This window comes from Lobosporangium transversale (assembly GCF_002105155.1).
Source record: "Lobosporangium transversale strain NRRL 3116 chromosome Unknown BCR41scaffold_16, whole genome shotgun sequence".
NCBI classification, from domain to species: Eukaryota; Fungi; Mortierellomycota; class Mortierellomycetes; order Mortierellales; family Mortierellaceae; genus Lobosporangium; species Lobosporangium transversale.
In genome coordinates, this window is record NW_019028994.1 from 642196 (window position 1) to 656121 (window position 13926).

Here is a 13926-nt window from a genome sequence, read left to right on the forward strand (position 1 = left end):
TTGATGAGGAAATCGAAGACTTTTCGTGGTCCTTTTTATACGTGTTGAGGAGTGTTGATCCCTTTTCCCTCCCGGTGTTCTATACAATGCAAGTTTTGATCGAGATTGTGCTAGAAAGCTATCGACATGTATGGACCATTGTCTAGATCCAGGAAAAGGAAGAAGGCTCTAGGGAAGAGGCGCAAAGTGTGGAAACCTTTGTCGAGCTGCCTCTGAAAGGGCTTGAAGCTGAAGTCATGAGGCGTAGATAGGGTTCGTACCACAAGCACAAGGCACCGGAATATCGGGGTTGATCGTGGGTGCCGGAGTTCAGTCTCGAAAGCTTGCACCCCTGTATGCTGGAATTCCTACTCCCAAAAAGGGTTCAATATCCTCAATAAACAGGGCTTTGACATGGTTTGTCTGAGATTCATTTTCATTTTTTATTTTCAATTGCACCTGCATTATCATAGACTACTGGCACGTGCTCACCTTTTTGCGCTGCATGAAACTGAATTACGAGGCTCTGTTTCCTCCATCAAGGCAAACCCTCAATTCCCAGTTCAAGTACTCTAGCAGGATCATTGGGACTTTTTTATGCAGGCGCTCTAGTCGGATACGTCACACCAAAATTCTCGCCATGAACATCAACGGATTGTTCGCTCATACGCTGACAGACCTCATTCGAGGAATTCGCCAGAACAAGAAAAACGAACAGGCTTATATTGCAAAGGAGATTGCTGACATTCGACTCGAGTTACGACGCAATGACCCAGACCTCAAGGCGCAAGCCATTGCCAAACTTACCTATGTAAAGACTTGGGCACTAGGAAGAAAAAAAAAAAAAAAAAAAAAAAAAAAAAGCTGCATCATTTCATTATCATCTATCTCTTTGCGCACTTGTTCATCAGCAAATAACATGTTTTTGTTTAAACGACTATTCTTTATTCACAGCTTCAAATGATGGGATACGACATGTCTTGGGCATCCTTTCATGTGGTTGAGGTCATGTCATCACCAAAGTTCCTATACAAGAGCATAGGATATCTTGGAGCGGTTCAATCATTTACCCAGGAAACAGATGTGCTCATGCTTACGACCAATCTCATCAAAAAGGTAAGTCGCGCAAAAATAAAAAATCCTTGTTTTATCATTACTCCGCCTCAGCTCTGAGCAGCAATATGCACTTTTCGGGAATACCAAACCGCAAACTATAGCGTCATTCTTTTTGTATGTCTTTATCATTCCGTAGGATCTTGCTTCCTCTAACCCATGCGAAGTAGGAGTGGCTATCAATGGATTATCACATATCCTTACCCCAGACTTGGCACGCGACCTTTGTGCGGACCTTGTCTCTATGCTCAACCATTCTCGCCCGATCATCCGTAAAAAAGTCTTGCTAGTACTTTACAAAGTCTTTTTGAAATATCCAGAAGGTTTGCGCTTGAGTTTCTCGCGTATGAAGGATCGTTTGGATGACCCTGATCCATGTAAGTGAAAGGCAAAGTGCGGTTCTTCAAATGGGATTATTCTCATTGGCTCTATAGATGAATACTGACTAACACATGTGTTATATATACATGCGCATCTTTCAGCTGTCGTATCTGCTGCTGTCAACGTAATATGTGAACTGGCGCGTCGCAATCCCAAGAATTATCTTTCGCTGGCTCCACAGCTCTTCAAGCTACTAACGACATCCTCAAACAATTGGATGCTTATCAAGATCATCAAACTAGTACGTAATATCTTTATTTTTTTTTTTTAATTTTTTTTTTTTAATTACTTTATTGATATGTGAATTTCACATAAAGATGATTCCTTGCAATGTAATATCGAAATGCTAATTAATACATTTTTCAAAATATCCGCGTGGAACTTAGTTTGCAGCATTGACACCCTATGAACCTCGTTTGACAAAAAAGCTTTTACCACCCATTACGACTCTTATTCAGACAACACCCGCCATGTCCTTATTATACGAGTGCATTCATACAGTCATTGCAGGTGGTATGTTAGTCACAAGCGGATCTGGAAGTAATGTTGAAAGCGCCAATACCTTGGCGGCCACCTGTGTCAGCAAGTTACGAACGTTCCTAGAGGATCCGGATCAAAATTGTAAGCGTTTATTTTTATTTTTATTTATATTTTTATAGTTATTTTTATTTTCAATCTCAGGATGATTTTTTAATTTATCCCTAATTTTATCAATCAATTATTAATTATTAATAGTGAAATATATCGGACTATTGGCATTGACCAAGATCCTCCCTACACACCCTCATCTTGTTGGAGAACACAAGGATATTATTTTGAAATGCATTGATGACCCAGATATTTCTATCCGCATGAGGACATTGGATTTGATTGTGGGAATGGCCAACAAGAAAAATTTGACCGAGATTGTCAAACGTCTGATTAATCACTTGCTCCCAGCGAATGATCACAGCCAGGAGATCTCTGCCATCAACAATGCTAATAACAATGGCAGTGCTATGAGTGCATTGATGGATCCTTCCTATCGTGCTGATATCGTACGCAGGATCGTGCTTATCTGTTCTCAAAACTCGTATGCGAACGTGAGCAACTTTGAATGGTATCTGGCAGTGCTCTCGGATTTGACCAATGTTGCTGGAGTGAATGTTGGTAATTTGTTGATGCAACAGTTCATGGATGTCGGAGTTCGTGTCAAGAGCGTGCGGCCGTATACTGTGCGATTAATGGTTCGTATACACTTCGTTTTCCTTTTTTCTTAAGGCTACTTGATGAAATTTCAAGCATAGGAGAAAAAAAAATTCCTAGCAAATGTACACTATTTGACCTTTTTTTTTTTTTTTCTTCAAATATAGATGCGCTTGCTTGCGGATACCAGGCTAACAGAGCCTGATAACGTTGAAAGCTCAAATTCAATGGTCTTGTTGGCTGCAGCATGGTTGACGGGCGAGTATTGCGCTCTGCTTGATTCTCCAGAGACAGCATTGGAGCTCTTGACTCAAAAGTCGACTTGTAAGCTTGAACCACCTATTCAAGCGACCTATCTACAGAGTATACTGAAGATCTTTGGTTACTGGATGAATAGCCTTCAATACTCATGGAATGAGGAAGCCCGACAACAATTAATCGAAACTATCGACTCGCTTCGCAAGGCTGTTAAAGACATGTTCAGTCGTAGTCCTGATCTGGAGGTTCAAGAGAGAGTAAGTGATCGTCTTTTTATTTATTTATTTATTTAATTATTATTATAGTCAATAATAGCAGATCTCATGGTTATTTATTTACTTTCCTTGAATGTTGAATAGGCCTCCAACGTGTCTGTGATTTTGGAAATCATCTCTGAACATGCGCCGCGAACACCACTCAAGGTTGAGAATTCAGTTTCTTTTGCACCGACAATGCCCAAACCCCCCGCTATCCTTGGCTCACTCTATCCTCTTTTCTTTAATCTTGAGCTCAACCCTGTTGCACCTAAAGCTCAAAGGAAGGTTCCTGTCCCTGAAGGACTTGATTTGGAAGCCTGGATCCATGAACCTGCTCCAGAACCTGTATCAGAATCCTCAGACGATGATTTCTTGAATGAAGCCAGTTCTTCGTACGGATATGGATGGAGTGGCCAAGGAGCGACTCCTGGTAACAGAAAGAAGAAGGGTAAGAAGAACCAGGATCAGGAGGACTCCAAGGAAAGTGCTGAAGCCAGAGCTAAGGTAAAGAGAGTTCTAAGACGAGGGAGAAAAAAAAAAAAATCAAGATAATGGAGCGTGAAGATGTTGAATCTTAATTATTAATTAATGGAAAAAAAAAAAAAAAAAAAAAAAATCGTATCAATCGCTCAATAGCGCAAGGCTGAAAGAAGAGAACGGCTGAAGCATGATCCATATTATATTGGTGGCAGTGATGATTCTTCAAGAAGTCAACAGAAAGCTCAGGATGATTTGGATGTTGATTCGATCCCTATAGTTCAACTTAGCATGGCAGGGTTTGAGAAGCCGATTGTTCTTGGCAAAAAATCCAAGAAGAAATCCAAGCGAAGGGAGAGATCACCTTCTCCACCTCCTCAGCCAGTGGAGTTTGCAACGGAGGAAATGCCGGAGGATGCAATGCTTTCTGCGAGTGAAGATGACGCGGACAAGGCTGCGACTAGGCTTCATGGAGGTCAAAAGGGTATTCTGGATTATGACCAATCTGCACTTCATTCAGTAGATCTCTCCATTCCTGTGGGTGAAGATGAGGATTTACCTCGGGCAAAACCATATATGAAGCCGGAAGAGGTTCGACGAATGGAAGATGAACTCGCACAGCGGCGTCGTATGGAGGCTTTGCAAATGAAGAAGGACAAGAAGGACAAGAAGGAAGCCAAGAAATCCAAATCATCCAAGAAGGAGCCCAAGGCGGCGGAAGATAAAGAGACTATGAAGAAGAAGAAGAAGGGCACGAAGAAATCGAAGGAACAGGGAGAGCAGCAATTGATAGAATTGGAAACGCCAGCCATTCAGCGCATATCACCGGAACCTGAACGTGTCAAAACGAAAGCTCAAATTCCTAATGTGGTTCCGGAGGTTGTATCAACGCCGACGAAAAACAAGCCCAAGAAAGAGAAGGAAAAGGAGAAAACAAAAGCAAAAGAGGGCAGCAAATCGAGCGAAACGAAGACCAAGAAAAGCGGTACTGCAAAGAAGTCGACAAAGGAACCCGCAATTGTTTCGTTCCCAGAGCGCTCCGGTTTGGAGTTGGTTTTGAATGACAACATTGCTTTAGTAAGTTCTCAAAGCAACAAGTCGTTGCAGAATTTTATAAATAAGGAGTACTTTTATTTGTTCTAATGGCCATACATTTTTTTTTTTTTTTTTTTTTTTCCCTTAACTGTAGACATACGGTATTGCGCTCTCGCAAACAAGTTTAGAGTCACCGACTGCACCAGGAAGCGACACTACGTCTGACCCGATGATCTCTGTTCACTTTCAGATGCATAACCGCAACTTGACAGAATCTATAACATCAGCGCGTGTAGTGTTTGCGGATTCGTTTGATGTACGTCTTGGAGGAACGTATGCGGATCAAGAGAGTGTTATGATTTCGTCTTTGGTTGATCCCCAGAGCAAAGCAGAGCTGTCACTCGAACTAGTGGTGTTGGGCCGCATCCGCTATGAGCTCAAAGTGATGGGTACACTGTTCTATGAGGTCAATGGACATGGAGAGTCGATTGAATTTAGCTTTGATGTGCCTCCATCGACTTTTATGTTGGCAATCCCTAGATTGACTGGAGCAGAGTTTTCAAAGGTATTGACGGAGCAACTGGAGTCATTCTCGGCAACAGGATCAGCGACAGTACAATTAGCACAGAGCACGAATGGTCAAGATTCACAGTTCTGGGATGCGGTAGAGAAGATCACGAGGGATGTGACACATACACATGTGGTTGAGGTAGTAGATGGAGCTGCCAGCTTTTTCGGACGGAGTTGGCAAGGGTACCAGGTTGCGGGGTTGATCAAGGTCCGGAAGGAGGGTGGAGAGAAGGTGGGAGAGGAAGGAGAAGCAGGAGCAGAAGAGGGATCAAGGACGGTTGAGGTAGAGATGAAGTGTACAGACCAATTGTTTGTGGATGGTCTTGTACAGGAACTACTTGCAGAGGAGACATACTAGACGCGTCTTGAGCAAATGTAGTTTACGCTATGTATTTGTCGGGAGGAGAGAGAGGAATGTGGAGGAAGAGGGGGAATAAAAAATCTTTTTTCCCGCATGCGGGGAATTTTCTCCTTTAGTCCTTAGTCCTCAGTCCTTAGTCTTAGTCCGAGTCTTGATACTGAAATCAAAGATCTTTTTAGCATCTTTGAAACTGAGGGCTGAACATGATAAGCAAAAAAGAAAAAAATGATCAGTGCTCTTCTGTGGGAAAAAAAAAAAAAAAGAATCTCTTGTATTTCTTATCTATTCTTTTTTTTTTTTTTTTTCTTTTCTTTCGGCATTCGCTTCATTCCTTTTCTTCATTCGTTCTTCCTTTTCCTCCACTTGGTCTCTTTCTCCTTTGGTTTCTTATTCACATATTTGAGGTTTCTTTTTTTTTTCTTTTTGTTCAACAACCATGGTCTACTTCAGCGACGAAGCAATCAAGAACAACCTGGAGTGGGTTTCAGGGTTGTCAATTGACACAGAACCCACGGGCGTTCGTCGGTCCTCTATCATCTGCACCATCGGTACTTTTATTCTTTCTTACAATTCCGTTATTTGATTGCTGACATCGCATTATTTAAAAAGATGTTATCAATTAGACAAAAAATAAAAGAAAAAAGAAAAAGAAAAAGAAAAGAACCATCCTTGTTGACAAATACTTTTATTTTTTGCTTTCTTTTTTTTATCTTATTCCCCTAGGCCCAAAGACAAACTCGGTCGAAATGATCACAGCATTGCGAAAGGAGGGCATGAACATCGTGCGCATGGTATGGACCCTCTTTTTTTTTTTTTTTTTTTTTTTAATCATCAATTAGGTTTTCTTTTTGCTTTTGAGGTTTGAATGTCTACATGTGGTCTATGCATATAATTTACTTTTTTTTAAACGTTGGATTGGAATCTTCCGCTCCCCTCCTTCAAGAACTTCAGTCATGGTTCATACGAGTACCACAAGTCAGTCATCGATAATACCCGCAAGAGCTGTGCCGAAACTCCAGGCAAACCAGTCGCTATTGCTCTTGATACCAAGGGACCCGAGATCCGTACGGGTGTGATGGGTGGTGATGGAAGCGATGTACCGTTTGTGGCAGGGCATGAAATGATTTTCAGCACAAAGGATGAATATGCAGAATCCGGTAACGACCAGGTCCTCTATATCGATTACAAGAACCTTCCCAAGGTGATGTCACCCGGGAAGGTGATCTTTATTGATGATGGAGTCATGTCCTTCAAGGTCCTCGAGATCTTATCAGAGACCGATATCAAGGTCGTGGCTTTAAACAATGGGAAACTTTCCTCCAGAAAGGGAGTGAACCTGCCCAAGACCAATGTGGACTTGCCTGCCCTTTCAGAAAAGGATAAAAAGGATTTACAGTTCGGTATTGAGCATGATGTGGACATGATCTTTGCTTCGTTTATTCGAAGTGGTGAGGATGTACGAGAGATTCGTCGTGTCCTTGGTGATGCTGGAAAACATATCAAGATCATCTCGAAGATTGAGAACCATCAGGTAAAATTAAAGAAAGAAGAAGAAGAAGAAGGCATTGATGATGAAGATGAGGAGGAGTAGGAAGGACATGATTAATAACGCAATGGACTCTTTAAAAAAAAAAAAAGGGCGTCCAAAACTTTGATAGCATTTTGGCAGAGACTGATGGAGTGATGGTGGCCCGTGGTGACTTGGGTATTGAGATTCCTTGCTCGACTGTCTTTTTGGCCCAGAAGATGATGATTGCAAAGTGTAGCATTGCAGGCAAGCCTGTCATCTGTGCCACACAGATGCTTGAATCCATGACCGTAAGTTGTTTAATACAAGAATGTTAAAGGCCTGCTTCAAGTTTTTTTTTTAAAAAAAATCCTTGGCCTGACTTTTTCTTTTTCTTTTTTTTTTTAAAAAAAAAAAAAAAAAAAAAAAAGTACAATCCTAGACCTACTCGTGCAGAAGTGTCTGACGTTGCAAATGCGATTTTAGATGGAGCGGATTGTGTAATGTTATCAGGAGAGACTGCCAAAGGATCCTATCCTCTTGAAGCTGTCCGTACGATGCATGAAACATGTCTCTTAGCAGAGTCCGCTATCTGCTATCCTCCCTTGTTCAATGAGATCCGAGACTTGACCCCCCGTCCTACTGAGACGACCGAGACTGTGGCTTCATCTGCAGTGTCTGCAGCACAGGAACAAGCAGCAGGAGCCATTATTGTCTTGACAACGAGTGGTACGACCGCCCGATTGGTAAGCAAATACAGGCCAAAGTGCCCGATCATTGTCTTGACACGCTATGCATCCACCGCCAGACAGGTTCATCTTCACCGAGGCTGCTACCCATACTTTTATGAAATCAAACGAGGTGCTGATTGGCAGGAGGATGTCGGTAAGTTTTTTATTTTTTATTTTTTATTTTTTTTATTTTTTTATTTTTTTATTTCAAAAGTCAATAAGCGGTTCTCACAAGTCTTGGAATTCTCATACCTTTTTCTTTCAATGACAGATGCTCGTCTCAAGTACGGCATGAGGAAGGCTATAGAGGACGGCCTTCTAAAGAAGGGTGACGTGATAGTCATGATCCAAGGTTGGAAGGGAGGTCTTGGCAACACAAACACTCTTCGTGTCCTCCATGCCGAATAGATAGATTATTTATATATAAAAAAAAAAAAAAAAAAAAAAAGATAGGTAATAAAACATTATTGCTTTTGTTTTTTTTTTTTTTTATTAGTATTTTTTTCTCTATTTTTTACTTTCTTATTTTTTTTCTTTTTATTAATGGTGTAAGAGTGCTTAATTGATTCTATGAGGAAAACAAGATTTTATAAAAGTATATAGTGTATATGTGTATAAGTAATATATGGTTCAGAAAACATTTACAATGTCAATGATTAAAAGGTGCTTGGGGAAGAAGGCACTGATATTCTTCTGCCCCTTATTCGAAAGAGTTTTTTTTTTTTTTTTTTTTTTTTTACACTACTTCAACAGATTCCATCCAAGTGATGATATCGTCACGAGCCTTTCGATCTTTCAAGAGCTTGACAGGGTGTACAATACCCACGCCAGGCTGCATGTAATCACGCCATAGCTCTCGCTCACCTCCATACCACAGATAAGACTCCTTCCAGTCCACCCAATTCTCTGTTGGCTCTACAGCAATGAGCGCCAACCCTACTCCAAGCTCCAAAAAGACATCATGCTTAAGGAAGCGCGTAAGGACATCCTTGACCTCCAAGGAAATCCTTCCAGGAACATAGACTGCATCACAGAAGGCTCTGATATCGGCTGGTCCAGGGATTCCAGTGAACTTAGCTATCCGCTCTCTCTGAATATCCGTAAAAGAGGTAGGATCATTCCACATGTCGGTTGTTCCTGGCCTCTCCCAGTGCCAGGAGTATGGTGGTGGTTTGGATCGGTCACGAAGATCTTCTGACAAGATGGGGACATGCTTCCATACTTTGTCCAGATCATATGTGGCAAGCTGATGGACGTTTAGAAGGGTATCATCGTTTGTATAAAGATAGCCCGAGTAATTGGGGAATTCCTCCATCGCCATCACCAGAGATTTATATCCAATGTTTCCTTCATTATGTGAAACAGACCTGACGACTCCTTGGAGATGTTCAGGGACGTCTGGACCATACATGACAATATTAGGGAAGTGAGGCTTGTAGATCGAGAGATACGGCTCAATTGCATCGTAGAGCGGCCAGTTAAAGTTGACGACCAGAAGTACGTCATTGAAAATATCCACTGTTCGCGGTTTGTCCTTGACGATTTGAATCTTGGCCATGGACGGATCTGTTGTGTCTGCTTTACATTGATTAAGGGCCTCAAAAGAAAGTCGATGAGAATCGGTTGAAACAATGGGCTTTTGGATGGCAGTGATAGAATTCCGGACAGCCTGACGGTTGTAAAGGGTCACATCCGGGAAGTTATATCCTACGTTTTGAAGATCTCTGACCCATCGTTCTGAAAGATCCACATCTCCCTCTCCAATGAATTTCTCCTTTGCCATGGCTTTCATGAGGTCAACAATACGAGTTCCGAGGTTGGTGGAGGGAGATGACCAGTTGGCGAGGAATTCGACGAGCTTTGAGGCCTCTGAATAGAGTTGGAGTTCGTCCTCATAATCAGCCAGATAGTTGTGAGCGTTTCGAATCTGATCAACCGTGGGCTTGGTGAAGCCCAAGGAGCCATTAATGTCCCAAAGTAACCGTTGGACCCAATAGCCGCGCCAGATATCACAAACTCGGAAGGAGACTGGAATCAAAAAAGAAAAAGATAAAAAAAAGACATCCTTAATCAATGAGCATATTATATTGTGTACCGTAAAAAGAATAAAAAAAAAAAAAAAAAAAAAAAAAATTAGTCTTTTATGAATGCTTCTTTCTCATACCTGTGATTGGCAGTAACAATCCCCAGAATGCATCGTAACTGAACAAAGTGTTCTAAATAGAAAGAAAGATGAACGTTTTAACGACGATTGTTTGATTGTAATTGTTTGATTATCTGATTGTTTGATTATGATTATGATAGTGAATTGCAGTGCTTGTGCCGGATTTTTTTTTTTTTTTTTTTTTTTTTTTTACCTGGGAATTAAAGGGACAGAACGATCCTGGGGACAACCGAATGGAGGGTGATTTTTTACAGAACTTGATCTTCTTCAACTCCTGTCCTTGAGTCAAACGGAAGATGGCATCAACATCAGGGTCCAAATCAGCCAAGCCTTGTTGAATCATCACAGGGGGTCCCACCAATTTCCTCTCCTTCTCAGGGAGGGAAGCATAGGATGGAAGATATGATACAGGTCGTTCAATGTCAATTTCATTCAAAGGGAAGCCCCGTGGCCAAACATCGGGTCTGCCGAAATGTGAATAGACATTGACGCTTCTCTCTTCAGGTTTGTCCGTGCGATAGGTGATGACACTCTCAGTGGGTGATTCGAATGTGATGTTGGTATTTGGAAGATTGTCGTCTAGGATGATAAGAATAAATAAGAATGTATTTTAGAGGTTTAAATCTTAATTTATTTATTTTATTTTTTTTACAACTCAGTCAATGTGCGTTGTTGTACCTCTCAAAGTGCATTATTTTTGTTATTATCATTGTTATTGTTCTCCTTACCATCAGTATCAAAAATTGTAGTGGCACCTTGTTGAATAGCCCAGAGATAGCCAATGTTCTTGCGAGTGTATGCTCTGTAGGGAATCACCTCTGTAATACCGAATTTTAGACATTGTTGGTCTTCGACTGTCAGGTACACACAGGAACCGCATTCCCATTCTTTGGGTGATTTCGTATCTGCCACAACGACCACCTACACAACAAATGACAGTGGTTTTTGGGTATTTTAGTGTTTTGTAAGAAAATCAAAAAAAAAAAAGACCCCTGTCTCTCTTTTATTTAATATGCATAAGCAACGTCTCATCAGCCCTCTTTTTCTTTCTTTCTTTCTTTTTTTTTTTTTTTTTTTTTTTTTTTTTTTACTCACGTTCCACTCCTTGAGATTGCATAAAAGATTCATGGCATCTGTTGGTGGGTTAATGGTGGTTACTACGATCCAATTCTTGCCAACAAGTTTCTTTTTGGCCGCAAGTTGTTCATCTGGGACCGTGCATTTGTTAGAGACGCTGTCGGCTGTTGACGAACTTTGTCTGAAGAATGGACTGTGGAGATGGAAAAGAGATAAGCTGAAGAAGACACAGAGTGCACAAAAGATTGCCCAGAGTTTCTTGCGAGAGGTACGGGTCATAGAGGTGGACCAGCTGTTGTTGAAACTGAATTGGGCCGTCATTTTTTCATTATATGATGGGGGGAGGAGAAAGGTGGGGAGGGGTGAGAGTGAGGATGAGGATGGGACGAAGAGAAAGGAAGGAAGGATGAGTTAAAAGACAACAAGAAAGAAAGAAAGAAAGAAAAAAGAAAAAGAAGAAAAAAACCCTGTGCCTGCGTTTGTGCTTGTATGGTTTGATTTGATCTCCCATTGAGAATAGGGTTCCGGTAAGATGAGGGCTGTAGTAAACTCGCCTATTGCTTTGGCTTTTGGGACATTTTAATTTGAGTCTTGTCCAAATTTGGGACTATTTTTAGCCTTACGAAACAAAGAAAAAAAAAAAAAAAAAAAATTAAAATACATCCACCATGTGCAGTAATGAGTAACGAGAACATAAAAGGGATAGTCTAGTGGGTCTAAAACTTTCGCCTCGCATTGCAAAGAAGATGGACCAAACTGCTATTTGACAAAGCCGCTAAAAGCACAATAGGCTATGTCTGTGCATATTATATCCCGTATACATTCCTTCCCTTTTTTCCTTTCTTTTTTTTTTTTTTGACATTATTCCATATTTCAAGGATCCAACCTGGCTCATAAAGTATATATCACAACATCTTTTTTGCTCCGCAGTCCTACTCTTTCTTTTTTGTGAACCTTTTCAATGCATGGAATGGTTGGTTCCACAGTTTGATGTTTGGAAATGATTAACGGGATGCATGGCGTGGCGCTGTTCAAATGGCCCTAAATCATTTGCAACACTTGCCCCTCGTGCAACGTGTAATGGGCTCTCAATTGAGAAGAAAACACAATGCTGAGAATTGTCCAATCTTCAATAGCAAAAAAAAAAAAAAAGTCTCCTTATTTAATCAGTCAAAGAAGATCATTTATCATAGACTTTACTGTGCAAGACAATAACTATATCTATATCATCAATTATCCTATCAAGATGGCGCCTATCAAGATGGGGTCCTACTATTTATTAAAGGGAAAAAAAAGAAAAAGGAAAAAAAAAAAAGAAAAAGGAAAGAAAAAGAATATACATGTATATAGACTGATGGGATGGTGATGGGGGCGAGGGCGAGGGCATTTACCATGTGTACATGGATTACTGAAGGACTGTTTTAGAGTTGAGCCTAACAGCCCACCTTTTTTGATACGCCATTTACCTTCCAATACTGAAACCGTTGGTTTGATCGTAATGAATATAGTATACATGTACAGTACATTTGCTATTCAAATATCGGCTCAGTATCTGTGTATCTGGTTCATAGCCTGTCCCTGTCTCAGCATGCTGGGCAATTCAGTGTTACCTCAGGTCCAGCATATTATAACAGTTTATAGAACGGATTCATTCAATTGGCCCCAGCTTCCTTGTCCCATCCTTTTTGATCTTTCCCACTCGATAAGAGGAACGTGGCGTAACAACAACTCTGCAAGGGCTCAAGTACAGGGCCTTCACTAGGCTTTTGCATGTATCCCCAAACCTAACCCTCATACGCCACAAACAATGATCTGAACGAAATACTTGTAAAGCAGACAATCCGCCTGTTACTTCTGAGTGGTATTGTCTGCTGTCTAAATGAAAGGTGGCTCAGTAGAATATGTATGCCTTAGCTTATGGCCATGACAGCTAAAAAAAAATAAAAATAAAAAATAAAAAAAAAAAAATCCGTCTAATGCTAATAAGCTATTTACCACTAGACCGTCAGCTCAGGTTTATTCCTATCCCATTTCTACCCCCCCTCGCCCCCCTTCTTACTTTGCCAACGAAACTAGTAGGTTGAAATTCTCACTGCTCTATTGGTTCAAGAGTTTAGTAAAAAACATTAGTAAAAAAAGATTCTACAACTACAAACACATCTTACAGGCCTTTTCCGAGTATTAGTTTTCAAGCTGTAAAAAAAAAAAAAAAAAAAAAAAAAAAAAGCAGTTAGTTAATAAACCTTTCATGCTTTAACAATTGCTAATATCGGTATACCCTATACTTGTGGTAGTTTTAGAACTATCGAATTAAAAAAAAGCCTAAATGGTGAATGACTCAGTCAAAGAGGACACGTCAACGTAGCTCGAGTTGATGAGCGGTCAAACTACACTATAGTAATATAGTTAATTAATCTGTAGAAAAAACCTAGTTCCGACAATGTTAACAGAGTAATATTTCATTGACCAAGTGCAAGGTTTGTGTATGTACTCTTCCTAGACATTATTGATCTCATTTCAGTCTATTGTCCTGGCAACCCATCCATAATCATGCATATAGATTATTCTCTTTCTAGAAGCCCTTCATCCCCTTCTCGAAAAGAGTTACAAGCGAGCAGACTGCTGAAGGGAAAAAAAAAAAGAATAAATAAAAAAAATATAACATGCACACACTCTTTTTACTGGTTATAGTGCATAAGATGTAAAAGTAAAAAAGGATCCAAAAGGTGTTTGAACCTGCAGTGAAGCAACGGTATGAAACGATAATGACAAATAAAAAGTTCCGAGCGTCAGAGAGACGCTGGAAGAGTTGTTAAGGATATCTCTTAAAG

General features: G+C 40.6%; 3 protein-coding genes across 3 annotated transcripts; 2 read left to right on the forward strand and 1 right to left on the reverse strand.

The window, feature by feature from the left end:
- Positions 1 to 619: 619 nt before the first annotated feature.
- Positions 620 to 3751, forward strand: BCR41DRAFT_377629 (adaptin N terminal region-domain-containing protein; the record flags this gene model as incomplete). The annotated part of the gene is made up of 9 exons (XM_022027115.1): positions 620 to 790; positions 934 to 1095; positions 1232 to 1469; positions 1575 to 1714; positions 1860 to 2094; positions 2209 to 2703; positions 2905 to 3173; positions 3276 to 3677; positions 3722 to 3751. The coding sequence occupies 9 exons, from the start codon at positions 620 to 622 to the stop codon at positions 3749 to 3751; spliced, it is 2142 nt and encodes a 713-aa protein (XP_021881961.1).
- Positions 3752 to 5921: 2170 nt separating this feature from the next.
- BCR41DRAFT_335948 (pyruvate kinase) lies at positions 5922 to 8266 on the forward strand. Its single transcript, XM_022022013.1, has 6 exons — positions 5922 to 6164; positions 6340 to 6407; positions 6560 to 7147; positions 7255 to 7434; positions 7555 to 8008; positions 8126 to 8266. The coding sequence occupies exons 1-6, from the start codon at positions 6053 to 6055 to the stop codon at positions 8260 to 8262; spliced, it is 1539 nt and encodes a 512-aa protein (XP_021881962.1). The 5' UTR covers positions 5922 to 6052; the 3' UTR covers positions 8263 to 8266.
- Positions 8267 to 8575: 309 nt separating this feature from the next.
- BCR41DRAFT_386188 (hypothetical protein) lies at positions 8576 to 11615 on the reverse strand. Its single transcript, XM_022027768.1, has 5 exons — positions 11114 to 11615; positions 10747 to 10939; positions 10212 to 10597; positions 10019 to 10070; positions 8576 to 9882 (listed from the first exon to the last, which is right to left on the reverse strand). Exons 1-5 carry the CDS (start codon positions 11414 to 11416, stop codon positions 8591 to 8593), a joined length of 2226 nt encoding a protein of 741 aa, XP_021881963.1. The 5' UTR covers positions 11417 to 11615; the 3' UTR covers positions 8576 to 8590.
- Positions 11616 to 13926: the final 2311 nt, after the last annotated feature.